Source organism: Danio rerio, chromosome 6, assembly GCF_049306965.1.
Source record: "Danio rerio strain Tuebingen ecotype United States chromosome 6, GRCz12tu, whole genome shotgun sequence".
Lineage (NCBI taxonomy): Eukaryota > Metazoa > Chordata > Actinopteri > Cypriniformes > Danionidae > Danio > Danio rerio.
The window spans coordinates 8,949,619-8,968,526 of NC_133181.1; the positions used below are offsets into that span (position 1 = coordinate 8,949,619).

Consider the following 18,908-nt stretch of genomic DNA (forward strand, 5'->3'; position numbering starts at 1 on the left):
AAGAATTAAATTTAGGCAGGTGTAAAATGTTTGTGTTAGGGGTGTCAAAATGTATTGTTTCTTCCGTGCACCACAATGCAGACGCTGACAATTCAGTATTGGTTCAGTAATAGATCCTAACACAGCTATGGCGAGGGAGGTAAGAGCAAGTAATTAAACCACTCCAGCTACTTAAAAAAACGCAGAAACTGTGCACAATTCACTGCATGTGTGTTTGCTGGACAATCTTTCTCTGACACTGAAGTTACAGCAGAAGCCCGCATTTTACTGGAGAAAATTAAAGCTGTAAACTAGTCACACTGTGGACCTTTGACCTGCTGGTGTGACATTGCCTCTCCTATCGGCTGCTATAATGATACTTAGATCTTTACATGAGCGTGTCTACAGAGCGAGTTTTCACCACCGCGTCTATCACGAATCAGCTGATCGCGGCTGCCGTTTATCAGTTTTACTCATCGGTGAACAGCACCAGAGTGTTCAAGCCAATCGCAGCCTTTTCTGTTGAGCATGTGACCAATCAGTTGTTTAATTTTATTTAGTTTTCTCTAGAATCCTGTGTGAACTGCAATCTCCATTTTAACCTAAAAATACAACTATAGTACAATCTCAAAAACGTACAAATAAAGAAAACGTTAGATGTTTAATCACTCTTTGGACCTTTGGGATCACTAGATTATGGCTTAATGAATTCATTTTCCGTGGAAAACCTCAAACGTACATTCTGTATTTTATTTTTGTTTGTCATTGTTAATTTTGTACTGACTTTTGATGTGCCTGTTGATGCAATCAGCATTACATAAAGCACTTTACTCAAAAAAAATAAAAAAAAAAAAAAAAAAAAATATATATATATATATATATATATATATATATATATATATATATATATATATATATATATATATATATATCCCTCTTTTTTGTAGCTTGTACTATTTAAAACAATGTTTGATTTTGTTTTTTTGTTATATCCGTTTTTGTACTATAATTATGCTGAGTTTAATATATGGGGGGTTGTTCAAATCTCCAATCTAACATCTCCAGTAGTAAAAAGGATGCTTCCTCACAAACACCACTAATTATTCCTGCCAAATAAGCAGAGTGCCAAGCAGGTGATGATTTCTATCCCCCCAAAATATCCTGGTATTTCTGTGCGCGTGAGCGAGGAGGGGTGTTTGATGTTCCTGCTTCGCACATCAGCATTTATTTGCTTGACTGAAGGAGATGGTGATTATTGTAATAAGCCGGCCGCTGAGATGTTCTTCTGTGTCGAAGCAGGGCTTTAATTAGTCAGAGCAAAGTTTGGCAGTAATAAGCCACTCACGGGCCTATAGGGAACACACTTTCATGGTGTGTAAACAGCCGTCTGAGGCTTCTCATCCCCGTTCGTTTAATGCCTGTATTTGTTACAATGTGCTTTTATATAGCTATAAAGCACGCCGTGATTTCCAGAGAGAATAGCGAGAGGGTAAATGAGCGCAGGTTTTGGATGGTAATAAATCCTGAAAATCCTACAGTATATTCTGGGAGCCTGTTTGGGATGTGAAATTGTAGGCTGCCGAGGCACAGTCAGGCTACAGTTTTTAGTTACATCTGAAGCTTGCTTATAAGAGTACATTAAAAGTACATTAGGTTTGATTCTGAAACAAGCGTTAATAGCCGTTCACGACTCATTTTAACACTCATAATGTATTTCTGAGTGAACCAGGATGGTGGCGCAGGAATTGATTGGATTAAGGCTGAACGATATATCGTTTGAGCATCAATAATCGCAATGTGTGTTAGGGTTGGGCCGATAGATGATGCCATCGTCCATCGCCAATGGCCGACAAACTTCATGATTCTGAGCCGGCATTGCGATCCATTGCCCCGCTCCACATTTATATTGATATATAACTTATTATTTGCATGTCAACTTAATAGCAATAACGGTCTTTTCATGATCTGTGTTAAATTTTACATTTAGCTGCCGCTTGCACGGCTGACAGCATCGTGAGGATTAAATGAAGGATTATACAGTACATAAAATGCTTAAAATGTGTAGATTCAGTGGCAAACGCTGTTGCCTGCAAACCCCGTCCTACAGACTTTACAGTGAATGGCTTTAGTCATTTTTATAGCGGACTTGAAGCCCTTGGAAGTCTTTTATCCACTCTTGGAAAAGTGTAAATGGTGAATTAACATTCAGCACATGGTCACTAATAAGATGTGCCATTATTAGCAACTTTAGGTAAATCTGTCAGTGTTATTTTCATTCTCTCATCTTCAGCGATTCACATTTTCGCGGTTGTAGCTCCTGTCTTCTAAAGGCAGAAGGCATTGACTGAGTGATTGACAGCTGATATTAACCAATCATTCACGGTCAGTTCTAGAGCAGTGGGCCAATAAGAAGTGCACAAAGGCTGGGCAAGCATTGCGGGCTTTTTTACTACATAAATGTCTCCTAAATTTGCACACGCGGTGAGGATTTTGCAGTGAAAACAGTGACTATGTATGCACTCGCCCCAAATGCTTCTAAATATATTTTCAGGTCGCATTGACAAAATTTCGGGCGCATATGCGATCAAAACGGCTGAGCCCTAGCATCTTTACTTTTTATTATTTCCTCATGATAATAGTAATAAAATAAGGAAGTTATCATACATGAAAATACAAATTACAGTGAACTCCAAACGAACCCTCGTCTCCTCCACCTGGGTGGAAAAAGCTATTTAGAACGACACATATCACTGTGCCTATTCATGCCAGAGTCCCACGGAAAAAAGTGATTGACAGGTGGTAATTTGTGTGTAACTTTATGTATGGTTTGGTTATGGGTTGCATAGACCATGTGGGTCAGGTAGTGAAAACGGTAGACTATAATTAATAAATTTGTTATGAATTAATGATATTTAACCATAACCAAAATTGACTAAATACCTCCAAGACGAAGTAGAATTGACCATAATATAATTAAGTATAGTTAAATACATGAGACAGGTCTTGGTTCGCATTCAAACAATGTCTGCTGCAGTTTGAATGAAAAAAATTGCATCAAATGAAAACCAAAAACAAGAGGAAGGCTTTTATGCAAAAATGTAAACAATGCTGCGTCAAAAAACTAAATAGAAGTCGATGTTGAGGTCTTCATATTTTATTTTCAGCAATCAGGGTAATCATTTTCTTATATTTGTTTAGAAAACATTGAATACTTCCAAGACGATGTATAATTAGCCATGATATAACAAGACCTCTGTCGAACCTCTGTCTGAGAAACACTTTGATCAATTATATTACAAAATTGTTTGCTATTTTTCATTTTGTAATTGTTTTCCTGTTTGGAGTAGAAATGTGTATATTCAATACAAAGTATGAAGCTGATCAGTCATTTGAACTGAACAGTTTGCGGCATTCTTTTAACTAGGTGTGCCTGGAAAGGGTGAGTGTGTCGCACCACATACCCATCACTCCCAACATGCGCACGAAAGATAGCTGCGTGCCTCCAATGGATAACTTTGCTCGCTAAAAACTACCAGGAACAGCCCTTATTTAATAGCCTCAGTTAATCCAGTGTGCATGCATATAAGCCTCGGTGTACAAGTTCGGAACTTGAAACTAGCAGTTGGCGTAACTTTGTTTAGTTGCAGCATTTGTTTTTCAAGCAGGAACACTGTTAAGAAGCCTTTACGATTGATTAACCATGACGAATTAAAGCAGTGAAATCGATTAATCGTTGCATCCCTAATCCACTGAAATATTTTCTCAAAATTGAAAAATCTTGTTAATTTGATGGATGGGGCAAAATATACTAAGCCACACCCCCTTAAACGTTAATTTGCTGTAATTAGGAGGATGAGCGTAAAAATAACAATACAATTAAACAATCAAAAATAGGACATTTGCGGTTTAAACTATTTATTTAAAATGAGCTGAAACAGCACAATTCTTACGTTTTTTAGACAACTTAATAGTTTTATGTTTAATCCACTTAAATTTGTAAAAACTACTAAGTTAACTTAATTCCTTTATGTTGTCTCAACACGAATTGAGGCAGTAGAGCTGCTCAATTATGTCTTGGTCAAAATTGTAATCACGATTATTTTAAATGACTGTAAGCGATCCAAACGTTGACTAAAGTGAATAAGGACTAAATGTGTTGTTATTGTTTTTTTGTTTTGTTTTTTTGTTTTTTTTTGGGGGGGGGGGGGGGGGGGGGGGGGGGGTGGGTGATGGGGTCCAAATTAGCCAAACTAGAAGTGTGAACATGCACCTGAAAAATAAAATGTTTTTCCAGCCTAAAATAAATTGTGGCATGCATGTTTGTGCATCAGATTACAGGCGACATCTGAGCATTTGGCAGAGGAAGAAGTCAAACTGAAGAAGCTGATAGACGGCACTTCTGCTCAATCTGGCACAGACGCGCAAACACACCATAAGGTGAGATTCAATGACTGACTGCATGATCAGCTCAACACACACGTCTGCTCATGTCAGCTTATTTATCAGGCGTCGCCACAGCGGAATGAACTACCAACACACTCATACACTATAGCCAGTTTTCGTTTACCCAATTTACCTATACTGCATGTCTTTAGACTTTCTTTTAGAGAGATTTCTCTTTTAGAGAGATTTATTATGTTGCAAATGATTTAACTTTTCAGATGCTTTCCTTAAAGAAACCTGGAAAGAATGCATCAGCTTTTCTTAAGAATCATTTGACATTGAAATCTGGAGTGATTATACTAACATCTTACATTTATTATCACTGAAGTTAATTATTTTTTACAATATTTAACAACAGGACATTTGTCTTCATTTGAAAAGAACATTTTACAATATTAGTTTTAATTACATTTTAAATCAAATAAATGCAGTCTTGGTGAACAGAAGAGACTCAAAAACCAAAAACCTTTAAAAAGAAAATCTTAGAGCCAGAACTTTTGAAGATAACAAACACATCAGGCACCTTAATGTCAAAACGAATAAGTTTGTGAATGACCCTTATTATATAAGGTGAACAAAACTTTTATTTTTTAAATACGACATCAAACATGTTTGATGTTTGACAGTAGTTTTATGACATTGATATCAAAAACATGTGAAAAATACAATCGATTTAATGTCAAAACCTTGATGTCCATTTGACATTTTGATGCTCTTTTAACCATCAAAATAACAAAACTAAATGTATTATAATATAAGAATTATTTTATTTATTTAAAAGCTTGAATTCCAAATTGACATTGGATACAATGTCCCTACATGCATGGAAACTACTTTGGTCAAAATGACATCAAACTGACATCTAACACCGCTGTCAAAAATGTATTACAGGAAAGTAAACCTGTAATCCTTTTTCACTCGTTTTTTTATACCAATGTTATGTCGTTTTGACCAAGGTAGCTAATTGACATCAACTCAATTACTATTTTTTGACATGTTTTGTGACTTTTTATTGACATCAAGGTGCTCGCTGGGAGGTTTGCGAGTGACTCTTATTATAAATAGTGAACAAAACTACTATTTTTTTGAATGCAACATCAAACATTTTGTCAGCATTTTTATTCGCAGTTCACTCTATAATAAACATCTCTGAAATCATTATCAACTACTTATAAGCAGCAAAAATGGAATGTTGTATTTTATGCTCATTACCATCGCAACAAACAGCCTTGTATGGAGGTCATCTAATCCAAAAGCAAACGTTTTATTTTGACTTGAAAAATACACCGCACGACTGCTAAATCTTGACTCCTGTAAGATGTTGACTTCTTCCCATTCATATTGCTTTAAAATCCTCCACTGATCTTCTTAAAATAGCCTCCTTTTTTGCTATATTTAGGAGTGAACTGTTAATACGCTTGTTTTAATGAAGTTCTATATTTCTGAGAGCTCAAATATGGTTTATAATCATGAAGAAAAATAAATTCATTAGAAGAGCAGTATGAATGTTAAGTTTTTGAGTTTGGCATTAATTAAACACCGTCTGCATTGAATAGTGAATATGAATAATACAGTGTTGGCTTGACTCCACCTTGTGGCCGCTGAAGCTGATGTTTCTGTCTGTTAGTCAATAAATCTTGAAATAACCTTCAATTTGTTTTTAAACTGAAAATAAAAGATATTATAAAAAGACTTATAAAAGATTAAAAAAAACTCTAATTACCTAATTAGAGTGAAAAATATTAGCGGTTATTAATGAGCAAATGGACGAGCTTCACATGAATTAGATGACTGATAATATTTACAAAAATAGTGGAATGCTTTTATGCTTTTTTTATGCTTTTAGTTATAAAACAATATAAAAATTACACAAATATGTCTTGGCTAAATTGTACAATCAAATTAAAATGTTTCATATTACAGGTCATTGATATTTTAAATGGTTCCTATTAACTACAGTAGCTACTCAGATTTGGCTATATTTTAAATCAGTTAATAATCATAAATTATCACGTTTTGTTACTTTACATTTAGTGGCTTTAACTATACTGTAACATTTACCATAATCCTCAATAGAAACAGAAATGCAGGCTACAATATAAACACTATACTAGGGCTGCACGATATATCGTTTCAGCATCGAAATCGCGATGTGCGCATCCGCGATAGTCACATCGCAGGAGGGTGCAATGCAAAAAAAAAATAAATAAATAAATAAATTATATATATATTATGGGTGGAGCCGAACCGAAATACGGTATTCGGAAAAGCAGGAATAGCGTGTTTTTACAAATACTTATTTCAAACAATACTTGATAAATTATTTGTATTTGGGAACAAGAAAAACATTATATCAAAAAGCTGCGTTTCCTCATGAGACCGCACTGCATGCCCGCGTGAGTGAGTGAGTTAGTGAGTGAGACGTTCAGGAGTCGGTGGGCGGGGTGGGGCCGGGGTAAGGAGACTGAGCAGGCTGCTTCTCTATACAGCAACAGAGAAGGCTTGGCAGAGCGAAAAATACTTTTCTGCATTACTATTTTTGTTTATTTTATCATACTAAAATAACACGTGACAGAAGTTCACTCAAAAGTGAAAGTTCTTTCTGTTATTAATTACTAACACTCCCGTCATTCCTACTACTTTCAGAACATACATTTTGATATTTTACTATATGAAAATGCAATGCAGTTGTGAAAATTGAGAAATTAAAGCAATACAGAGATCTGGTCCCCGCGTCAGGTCAGGGTGCACCTGTAACCTTAAAAACGCAGACGCGGCGGAGGCGCACTAAACTCACACGGGAAAGAACTGGGCATTCAATTCATGTTTTAGTGAAATAATTCTTTAAATACAGCTCTTTTGATCTCTAAAGGGGAAAAAAGCAAAAGAAATTTGTCGTTAAATTAATTTTAGCAAAGACGCAACTGCCTGTCATTTTCACATTCGTTTTTCAGTTAGGGATTTGGTCTATTAGAGTAACCTAATAAAATTGTTTTGTTGAACACTGTAGTCTACACAATAATCGATATTATAATTTATTATATACATTAGCTATTATTAAAACTAAACTATACAATTGATAAAACAAAACCCTTTTTAATGTTTGCTTTCATTTTGACACCGCTTACAGTTGTAATAAGAAACATCACATTATGCAGAAGCATGCAGTCTCAAGTTAAAAACACCTTTTGAGTTTAAAGATGATCGGCCAGCCAAGTCAAGTTTACAGTGTCATAAATGAAATGGGTAGCATGAGTAAAGGGGATTTGCCCAGCACACAACCTAATGCGCTGCAGGTAGGCTGAATGATAATCTTTAAAAATATATAGGCTATGCAATACAAAACTTTAAACATTTAATTATTTTTAATGAAAAGAAAAGAAATCAGGAGAGTAAAATATAATTTAAACCACTGGTCTGGCGCTGATACTTTATTGTTTGTATCCAGAAGAAGGGGAAAAAAGCAGATGAAAACCTGGCTGAGGAGACGGCGATAACATATCAGTTCTTCAGCAAAGATCACGACATCATTGTGATGCGTTTATCATACAACGCAGTTCGTGTTTATAATCATTAATATTAACTAGTATTAATTCTCTCTCTAGACTTAGTTTTCGGGCTTGTTCTTGTCGGAGCAATATAGCCTCGGCTTATTGCACGTACGAATCCGATTGTGAAGAATGATTAAGCGCTTGCATTTTTTATTGCATCCTTTTCGCAAGTTATTCATTTGTTTTGTTTTTTAAGTGGTGCGAACATTATTTACTGGCAAACATGTTCCTCGATCTCGTACATCAACAAATAATGTAGCCTACTTAAGTTAATTTACCTTTTGTGTAAAAATTAAGGAATAACCGAATTTAATATTAATAAATAAAACATCCGTATAAACGTACATGTTTATTTTTTAACTTTCGTTAATAAAACAACACAAAACTGTTTATAAATATTGTAGTTAAATATTAAATTACTTTAACTGCTTGAAACTGTATAATAATAACAATTAAACGTTTATATATAACATTTTTAAGAACTTAACAAATAGTCTAAATGGCACTTTACTAATCAGTGTAATAATAATATAAATATTAATAATTATAAGTAAAAAGAAAATATTAACCTAGTAACAATATAAGTCAGATGTTTAAAAAAACAGCGTAGTTTCTCTCCACCTTTTGTAGTCATATTTTAAATTATTTGCCAGAAAAACTAACATGTTGACTTTGTCCGGTTTAAGTGAAGAATGGAGTTATAATGTTTCCAGCAATACACTGTCAGACGGTGTGCTTGTAGCGAAAATGCACAGACAGGCTACTTTTTCACAACCATGCGAGAGAGGACTTCTCCTTCTGTTCCGCCGCCCGCATTTCTCGCAACGCAGGTTTCTCTACTCTGCAGAGCGGCGCGTTCTTAGTTACCAAATAGCCTATGCTCAATTTCTCGTCAATGTCTTCCATTTATCACTTTCTCTTTTGTATCTGGCCATTTTTGCAAATGCCTCTGCCATGCCTGGCTGAGCTGGGCTTCTGCGTTTAGAAGACAGGAGTTGATTAAGCCTACATGGCTTTTTTTCCCTCGCCGTCAATCGCCACTATCTTGCATGGTTCGGGACCCGTGGATCTGCGTATCGATGGATTTGCTCCTCAGTGTTTGGACTCTCAGCACTCAGCAGTGAATATTAAAACACACTTTACTTAAAACCCCCATACAAAAAGCTTAATCCAAATTGATTCGTTCACCTTTCTTGGCACGAATCCAAAATGTTCCCAGATGTAAGAGTTCGTTTTCTAACAAGATTCATGGTTGAACTTGAACTTGCTGAATCGCGCCTAATGTTATATTCTAACAGATATGTAATACTTGGCAACATAACAGTAATTTGTGTTTTAAAGTGCGTGACTTCATGTACTACGGCCGGTGGCAATGGACAACCGAGGTGGCAATGACCACCGCGGTCACAGCCCTAGTTTTAAGTAAATATATATATATATATATATATATATATATATATATATATATATATATATATATATATATATATATATATATATAATATCGCAATATATATCGCAGGGGAAAAAAATATCGCAATGTCAATTTTTTCCAATATCGTGCAGCCCTACACTATACAGTAAGAACATTTATGTAGGCTTATATCCTATAAAGACACATAATATGAAATGGGACCATTTTAATGTTATGCTTTAGCTTTAACACTTTGGATTAATGCACTGCAGCTTTGAAAATAGTTTATGGCTTTTCTATTGACCTTATTTTTTATGTACTCATTCACTTCTATTGATTTTTAGCTGTTAATAATGCTTGTTAGTACATTTATGTTAGCTAATAACCTACTATATAAACACACCTAATTAGAAATGGGACCATTTTAGTGTTATGCTTTAGAAACTATAGCAATTTGGATTAATACACGCACTGTAGCTTTTAAAATAGTTTATGACACTTTTATTGACCTTATTTTTACGTACTCATTCACTTCTGTTGTTTGTTAGATGTTAATAACAGCTTGTTAAGCTACTTGATGGTGTGTATTGATATTGTCTTATTACACTTTTTGAAATAAAGGTACAAAAGCTGTCACTGGGGTGGTGCATTTTCAAAATATATACTTACCTTTCAGGGTTGTCACAATACTGGAATTCGGTAACATTCAATACTGAAATTTTAAAAACGTCCATTTCCCCACTAACATTTGAGCGATATTGAGCACAATTCTTAAAAACAGCTGATTTGTCATTGTGTTCACTTGCTCAACAGAAAGAACTCTGATTGGCTGTGAAGGTCACCAAACTCACCACTGTTTACTCAGTGTAACCACATGGACACTGATTGTTTTAAAGTCACACCAATCAGCTGGTTTGTCTATGAGCTGACATACGAGCAACCCACTGATGAATCATGGCTTTAAAGCACACCTTTGTTCCTGTATCTGTGGTTACACTCAGTAAACATTGATGACCTTCGACCAATCACAGTCATTTCTGTTGAGCATGTGAACACAATGGCAAATCAGCGGTGTTTAAGAACAAGTCTAAATGTTAACGGAAATGGACCTTTTTAAAATTTCAGTATCGATTAATACCGAATTCCAGTATCCTGACAACACTAGAACCTTGAAGGTCCACATTTGTATCTTCAAGGAACATATTACCTAAAGAGTACAAAAGTGTACCTTGTGGTACCTTTAAGGCATGGGTCTCAAACTGGATTCCTGGAGGGCCGCAGCTCTGAACAGTTTAGCTCCAACCCTTATCAAACATCACTGATCAAACTAATCAATTCAATTCAATTCAGCTTTATTTGTATAGCGCTTTTACAATGTAGATTGTGTCAAAGCAGCTTCACATAAATGGTCATAGTAACTGGAACAGTGTGGTTCAGTAACTGGAACAGTGTGGTTCAGGTTTTAGTGTTTAAGTTCAGTTCAGTTCAGTTTAGCTCAGTTCAGTGTGATTTAATCATTACTGAGAGTTCAAACACTGAAGAGCCAATTCATCGATGCGTAGCGTAATCAAGGTGTTCAAGACTACTAGAGACTATTAAGCAGGTGTGAGTTGGAGGTGGTAGGACCTTAAATCTGCAGCCCTCCAGGAATTGAGCTCGAGATCATTGCTTTAAGGTATCAGTGTGGACCTTTTATGGATGAAAGCTTTTGTACCTTTATTTTTAAGAGTGTAATAATACAATATCAATTTGCACCATCAAGTAGCATAACAAGCTGCGATTACAGTCTAAAATTAATAGAAGTGAATGAATATGTAAAAATAAAGGTCAATAAATGCCATAAACTATTTTCAATGTCATGAAGACAATTGGTTGTAGAGCAAGTAGTTTGACAGTTTTCTGCCATTTATTATTCCTAGTCAACTGAATCTAAATTTCTAAAACAAAATCCCAAAAACGAGCGCACTTCACCATTGCAGGATGAAAGTCAATATATCACACTGGAACTCTGCAGTATTACTTGAGAAGGCTGAAAAATTGTAGCACGTGGTAATGAAGTCGAGTAGGAAACTTCTCTAGTGTTGAGCTGTTCCACCATAAATGATCCATGACTGGGATGAAATATTAACCAGCAGAATGAGGCGCTTTAACAGCTAAAGAGTGTGACGTGTGCTCTTTAACGACCACGGTTGACCTTTTCTCTCTGTTTGACCAATAGGAGGAGCCGCTGCTGGAGTGTGTGGAAACAGGTGAGTGTGTGCGTGTTCTCTGAGCCGAACGCCATCTGTGTGTCTGATTCACTTACACTGCTGTCCATCTCATTAATATGCAATAGAATACTGCTGTTATTTTATGTTGAATTAAATCCTTGTTAGCTTGTTTGCAGTAAGGTTCAATTTGATAACATTAGCTATCATGAACTGTTAGCAATACGTATTGATCTAGAGTATAGTGTTGTTTTAATTTAAGAAGTTATGAAATAAACTTTAGGTAATCAGCCAACAGGAATTAACAATGATCGATTTAATATGAAAATAATACTTGGATATTTGTCATTTTTATGCTTGGAGGCACCAAACTTATTTACAAATATTGTAAATAATTATTCTTTATTTAAAATAAAATGGTCACATTTTAATATTAGTTAATTATAGTTAATGTATTTGCTAAGATCAACTAGAATAAACAATACAAGCATGGCATTTAATAATCATAGTTCAACATTATTAAAATCCAAAGTTGTGCTTGTTAACATTAATGCACTGTGAGTTGATAAAAATGAATAATGTTTATTATTAAAGATGAATACTGTAATTAATGTATTGTTATGTTTTTGTTTGTAAATGCATTCATTAACCTTATTGTAAAGTGTTATCAAAATATATTTATATTACAATATTTTCTAAAGGATCATACTGAAAAATCAGCTTTACTGTTATATGTTACATTTTAAAACGTTTTTAAAATAGGCATTTTGAACTATAAGAGTACTTAATCGTAATGCTGTTTTGATGTATTAATGTAATAGTAGTACTGTTTTACAGCACATTGAAAACATGAAAAAAATATATATGCAGACCTTACACTTAAAAAATAAATAACAATTAGCTAATTCAACCTGAGGGTAAAGTCTATCTTAGGCTTAATTAAAGAATAATTTAACCAATAGACCATAAGAGGGTTTTTAAAAGACAATACCATTCATAATATCAAAATAATCTGGCCAATACTTTATTTTAAGGTCACAATTCATGCTCTTAAACCAATAACTAAGACTATTGGCTCAATAAACTACTAATCAGCTGCATGTTAATAGATTGTAAGGCAGTGGTTGGGTTTAGGTTTGTTTAGGGATGTAGAATAAGATCATACCTTATAACTACAGCCAAAATCTGGGAACATTTTTTACTTTTTTTTTTTTTTTTTTTATTCTGCAGATTTATGTGGAATGATCTTTGGAAGTATCGTAACTTAAAAACGTAATTTAATAAATTGAAAAAAATATTACCTTTTTAACTTTTAATGTTTACAATGCAAATCCAATTAGATGCATTTATTTGGTAAACAAAGCAAGTCTCACCTATAATAGATCCACTAAAAGACAGAATATATTTCTTTACAAATCGTATTGTAAATAAATCATATTTTCATATTTTTCATTAATATTACTGAAATTTATTTAAAAACTGAATAAATATAAATTTACAGTAAATAAATAGACTCAATGATGGGCTAATAATCTGCAAATTTCTCCGCATGCAGATTCCATGTGGGCCTACATATAGCTCCTAATAAACAGTTAATATTGCAATAATAAGATAATAAGTAAGTAGTAAATGGCGTGAAATGTGACTTTATAGAAAGCGTTTTCAATCATTTTTGTTTCTGATCACACAGCAGTTGCTGAGACGACTTCTAATGGACCCATTGTGGAGAACGGAAAAGAGGAAAAGCAAGGTATAAAATATCCAGTTATGCATATATATTCTCTTTTCTTAGACAGCTGGTAGAGTGCCATCTGAAAAACCCAAAATGATATTGTTTTCAATGAGAGTTAGCAACTCTCAATACTAGATTATCATCTGTTCAATTATATTTGTTTTAAACTGTTGTTGACAGTAGATCTTTAACCTTTCTGTGGCTTAAATGACTTTCGAGAGCTATAACCAGGGCTGCCAACTCTCAATAGTATTCTCACGCCAAAAATCCACTTTCTCATGCATACCACTCCCCCCCCCCCCACCCACCCACCTGCTTGCTTACGATCACCTCGCCACCAACACCCATTTGAAGAGGCGTTTGAAATGCAGAGCACAAGGGCTGTTGACAATTCTGGAGGACATTAATAATATAATAACACAAAGACTGAATTGGTTAAAGGAGTTTTAGAATGACCAAAACAACATTTCTGATGTTTTAAAATGTAGTCAGCCTGCTGGTTTATCTATCCACACACATTTTTATCATCACATGACCTTTTTTAAGGCACATACTGGAATTTGTTCGGTAAAACTGTTTTCATCATAGTTTAGACGCATTTTTCTTATCGAATAAAAAGTTTATCCTGCTCAGTTATGCGCATACATTCTTTATGTGAATTTTTCTACATGTATGTGCATATTGGCGTTATATCCAAATATAATGAATATCCAAAATGGAAACAATGATGGAATTTTGTTCCTTCTTGCAGTAAACTTTTGCCTGTTTGCTGATTGAACTCGACTGCTGTCTTTATCCTCGGTGTGAATGGGCTATAATCTACATCTGGCTGTTCTCCAACCATCACCTCTTTTCTTCCCATCTCCCTGGCTGCTTTACTTTCTTTCCTCTATACTTTAATATTCATGAACAAGCCTTTAATATTCTATCAGTTATAGAATCAAAGCATCGCCTCGCCAAATCAAAGACAGCTTCCCTATTGCTATCATGTACGAATATCAAAACTGAGGCTCATTTCTGATTCTCGCTGTTGTTTTTTTTTTTGTTTGCAGATGATTCTGTGCATGCTGTGAATCACGAGGAACACACGGACGCAAAGACAGAAACAGACAATGAAACATCTTCAGCCGTTACTAATGGAAATGTGGAAGTCAACTCTTTTGTTAACGGCTTCTCCAGTCACCCCTCTGAAGGAATAGGAGCTGCCGGCGTAACCATGACCTTCCTTGGGTTCAAAGAAGCAGAGCCCGGACAGGGAGTAGATGAGGATGATGATGGAGGAGCCATAATCCGAGCAGAAAGAGTCATCATCACTGATGAAGGGGAAGAAATCCCAGAGGAAGAACTGACAGGTGATAAAAACCAAGACGGAAGCACTGAATCAATGGCTTCAAAAGAAGAAACCGAAGACGAACTGGAGAAAGCTGAAGATATGTCCGCTGAAGAGATTGTTTTGGATGTGGAAGGTGAAAAGGAGCAGGAATCGATTGATACGCAAGTCCAAAATGTAACCTTAGAAACTTCTGCTGATTTGAATGAGGAAGGTGAAACCGAAAAGGAGCATGAATCTGCTGATACACAAGTGCAAAGCGTAGATACAGAGGCTATGCAGGTTTCAGTGAATTTCACAACACAACCTTCTCCAGTAACCAAACCAAAAGTGGAAATAAAAGTAACAGAATCAAAAATCGAAGAAGCTCTAGCCTCCACACGAATCTCCGTCAGCCAGTTCCAAGAAGTTCCTCTGGATGAGTCCAATGTAGGAACCGAAAAACAGCAGGTCGAACAAGAGCCTCTGCTGATCTCCAAAACAGCGACCCAGCTGGACACCAGCCTCCCGAACCGAGCAGAGGAGACAGGAGGACCAAAGCGAAAAACCTGCCAGTGCTGTTCCATCATGTGAACGATCTGCTGAAGGTTGTTTGCTTCATGCCTGTTACTTTGTATCAAGACATTCTGATCCTCAGCTGTTTCAATGCTACTTTAAAGCGGCGTCAGAGTGTTTATAATGTACTGACGCATACCAGACTCACTTTGCCCTTAGTGTGTTGAAATATGATTTATAAGAAGATGCACACTGCCTTGCTGGAAAGGACTGGAACGTGTGTTTGTTGTTGGATAATGTGTTTCATTTCCCAGCCTCTGGTGTCTGATTAAGATGCTGTTTTTATGCTTGGCGACTCTTGAGTGTTTGGCTGACGACCCACAGAGGCCTTGACGGTTTTAACACTAGCATATCAAAATATTTTGTTTTTATAAATGCCGTGGGATTCAACCCACGGGGGTAATTAATAGGTCCTACAATAGTTGTGGGGTACTCTGTTATAAACCACTTGTGTGCCTTGATTATGAATCAAAACAAAGAGATGGAATGGTTGCCTGTGATTTTATAAGTGTTGATTTTTTTTGTTTTGTATTGCTGATTGAGTTGAGTTTTGATTGCTTTTATTGCTGTTACAGTGCCTCCAACTGCCTGACAGAAGTGTATTTAAACTTTATAGGCATAGTTCACTCAGAAATTTAAAAAACGTCATATTTTTATGAAGAGCAAAGGGGTTTAAAACTACTTATGAACAAAATGAAATCTATACAGATTTGAAAAAACATGACAAAAAATTAATCAATCAAGAGAAAAAAAATCAAGTAGTTTCACAGATTTATGTTTTTTTCAGGAATGCACTGATCCCGATACTTGGATCGGATATCTGTTACGATACTGCATATTTTTGCTGGATCGGCGATCGACCAGCAGGTACCGATCCAAATCCGATCTTGCATGTGTGCTATATTCTGTGCAATTTATAAAAGCCATGAAGGCAGCCTATTATAAGGGCCTAGGAATACAATATCTTAAATGCTCTGAAGCCATTCTATAGTTTAATGTGAAGTACAGACTAATTTTCAGGTTGTTAAATTCATGTTCAGTTCAGCGCTTCCCACTGCCGCGCCTGTCAGTCATTCTCCATTCATTCACAATTCAAACTTATGACAACTCGAAAAAATTCTCCAAGACCATTTGTTCCTGTTATTATAAGCAATCAGTGGAGAAATACATTTAGTTTTGCATTAAATGGTCTCATTCTGACCTGAAACAAGGAGATCATTGCGGTTTCTAAATCATATTGCTCTTTGTCTGTTAGATCAGCAGATTGCATTTGCAACACTGAGGGTTCTTACCTGCTCTTCACACACAAAGTAGGCCTACCTGAAAATTTACACTAGAAAAGGCTTAATAATACATTGGACAGATCCTAAACGCACTGATTTCTCCCCCTTGTGGTGCTGTTTTGAAAGTGTTAGCAGATACCAGAGGGCTGCGCGCTGTGTCTCAGTAATGCATCAAACGCGTCATTTATGCACCGACTGCGCAGACGCGATGTGCACATTCCGTAAGATTATTCTTTAATATTAAAAGTTTCTGTTCTCTCATCCTTCTGATTAAGTTTATTCTTTATACGTTCAGTGCTGTGAATAGTTTGTAAAGCCTGGCTCATTGTGGTCAAAGTAGCTAGTAATAAATGTGAAACTGACGGGCGCAATATGGATTTTCATTATCAGAAAATATTTTATTTAATTTAGCCTAATATAGGCTATTCTGATACTAAATATTTCACTGTAATTTTATTTATATTAATATTTTATTTAACAGACAAGTTTGTGTTTTCATTAGGGTCAATAGTGGTGACCTTTTATAGATTTCAAAGAAAAATCTTAATATTAATAAAAGAAACAACAGATCAATGTCATAATGATTGCTTAAATAATGTAGCTTAGTTCACAGCAAGCATCATGTTTTGAGTTAGATTGTGCCGTCTGTCATTACAGTGGGTTTATACAGTTGAAGTCAGAATTATTAGCCCCCCTGAATTATCTGTGCCCCTGTTTATTTTTTTCCCCAATTTCTGTTTAATGGAGGGAAGATTGTTTCCACACATTTCTAAGCATAATAGTTTTAAAAACTTATTTCTAATAACTGATTTATTTTATCTTTGCCATGATGACAGAACATAATATTTTACTTCATATTTTTCAAGACACTTCTATACAGCTTAAAGTGACATTTAAAGGCTTAACTAGGTTAATTAGGTGAACTAGGTAGGTTAGGGTAATTAGGCAAGTTATTGTATAATGATGGTTTGTTCTGTAGACTATCGAAAAAAATTAGCTTAAAGGGGCTAATAATTGTGTCCCAAAAATGTTTTTTTTTTTTAATTATTAACTGTTTTTATTCTAGCCAAAGTAAAACAAATAAGACTTTTTCCAGAAGAAAAAATATTATCAGACATCCTGTAAAAATTTCCTTGCTCTGTTAAAAATCATTTTTAGAAATATTTAAAAAAGAAGAAAAAAATCAAAAGGGGGCTAATAATTCTGACCAACTGTATGTCTGTTATTTTTACTAAAGAAGATTTATTATTTTAAATGATCACCACTATATAAACTGCATTATGCTTTTAAAAAACATCAAAAAAAACATCAAAAAAAAAAAAAAAAAAAACGGCACAGTATTGGGATCGGATCTTTATTAGTCGATACAAATGAACTTTGCTATCAGGATCGGATCCAAAAAAATGGTATCAGTGCATCCCTAGTTTTTTTTTTTTTTTTTTTTCTTACTGTACATTGAACACAAAAGAAGATATTTTGCAGAATGCTGGAAACCAATAGCCATTAACTTCTACTATTGCTTCCGGTTTACAAAACATCTCTTTAAAACAAAAAATTGAAAGGTTTGGAACCACTTAAATGATGACAATTAGAATTCTAGGGTGAACTATGCCTGTTTATGACACTGACAACATTGCAACATATAGGCTCATTCTGAAAATGAAGCCCCATATACATTTCTGGAGACCACGGATTATGTAGCTGGAAGTACATATGGCTGCGTTTAGTCTTTAAAACGAACACTACAGGGCATTATGACGCTGTTCATTTTCAGACTAGCAGCTGACCGCTTACCTCCATCTAGACGTCTTTCCCGCTGTTACCAGGTTTCCCAGTAGCTCAGCATGTACATCAGTGGACTTGAGACGCAGAGAGGAGCTGACCAAGAAGTCGGGGTTCAAGTCCAGCGAAGAACGGTTCCTGAAAGCAGTAAAAGAAAAAAACAGAAGTCAAAAAATATAATAAACAAGTAAATAACAGGGTGAGAATGTGGTAGAATCTGAAAACGTGCTAAAAATCAAGGTGCCGCAAGGGCTTTTCTATTTTCTTTTTCTGGAAAACTGTGGGTTGGGTTTAGGGAATTGGGTTGTCGGGTCAATCTGTGCTTGGAAAACACTTAGTTTAGGGAAGGAGGAGGGTGGGTCAGTCGATCGGTCAGTCAGTCGACAGCAGCCTCTGGTGCATGTACGCGAAAAGAGCAGGTGTGAATGGCACTCGTGAGAGGAATTTGACATCACAAAAAGCATACACAAAGGCCTCGGCGGATTCGCGAAAATAAAAACGGCTAAAAAAACTTTAAAAAAAAAAAAAAAAACTTATCTCCTGAGACATATTTGGCACTCTCCAGAAATGTAAATAGGGGTACGTTTTCAGAATGAGCCTGGGTTGGTTCACCCAAAAATAAAAAAGGATGC

At 35.4% G+C, this 18,908-nt stretch overlaps 1 protein-coding gene across 2 annotated transcripts in view; it reads left to right on the forward strand.

The window, feature by feature from the left end:
* Positions 1-17,677, forward strand: part of palm3 (paralemmin 3) — an 85,240-nt gene extending 67,563 nt beyond the window's left edge. Inside the window, 5 exon segments of one of the 2 annotated variants that reach the window (NM_001080085.1) lie at positions 4,311-4,416; positions 11,606-11,636; positions 13,285-13,344; positions 14,379-17,121; positions 17,308-17,677. In NM_001080085.1, the coding sequence (NP_001073554.1) occupies positions 4,311-4,416; positions 11,606-11,636; positions 13,285-13,344; positions 14,379-15,229 (1,048 nt within the window). In that variant the 3' untranslated portion in view covers positions 15,230-17,121; positions 17,308-17,677. 2 annotated transcript variants of the gene reach the window in all.
* The last annotated feature ends 1,231 nt before the right edge of the window (positions 17,678-18,908 follow it).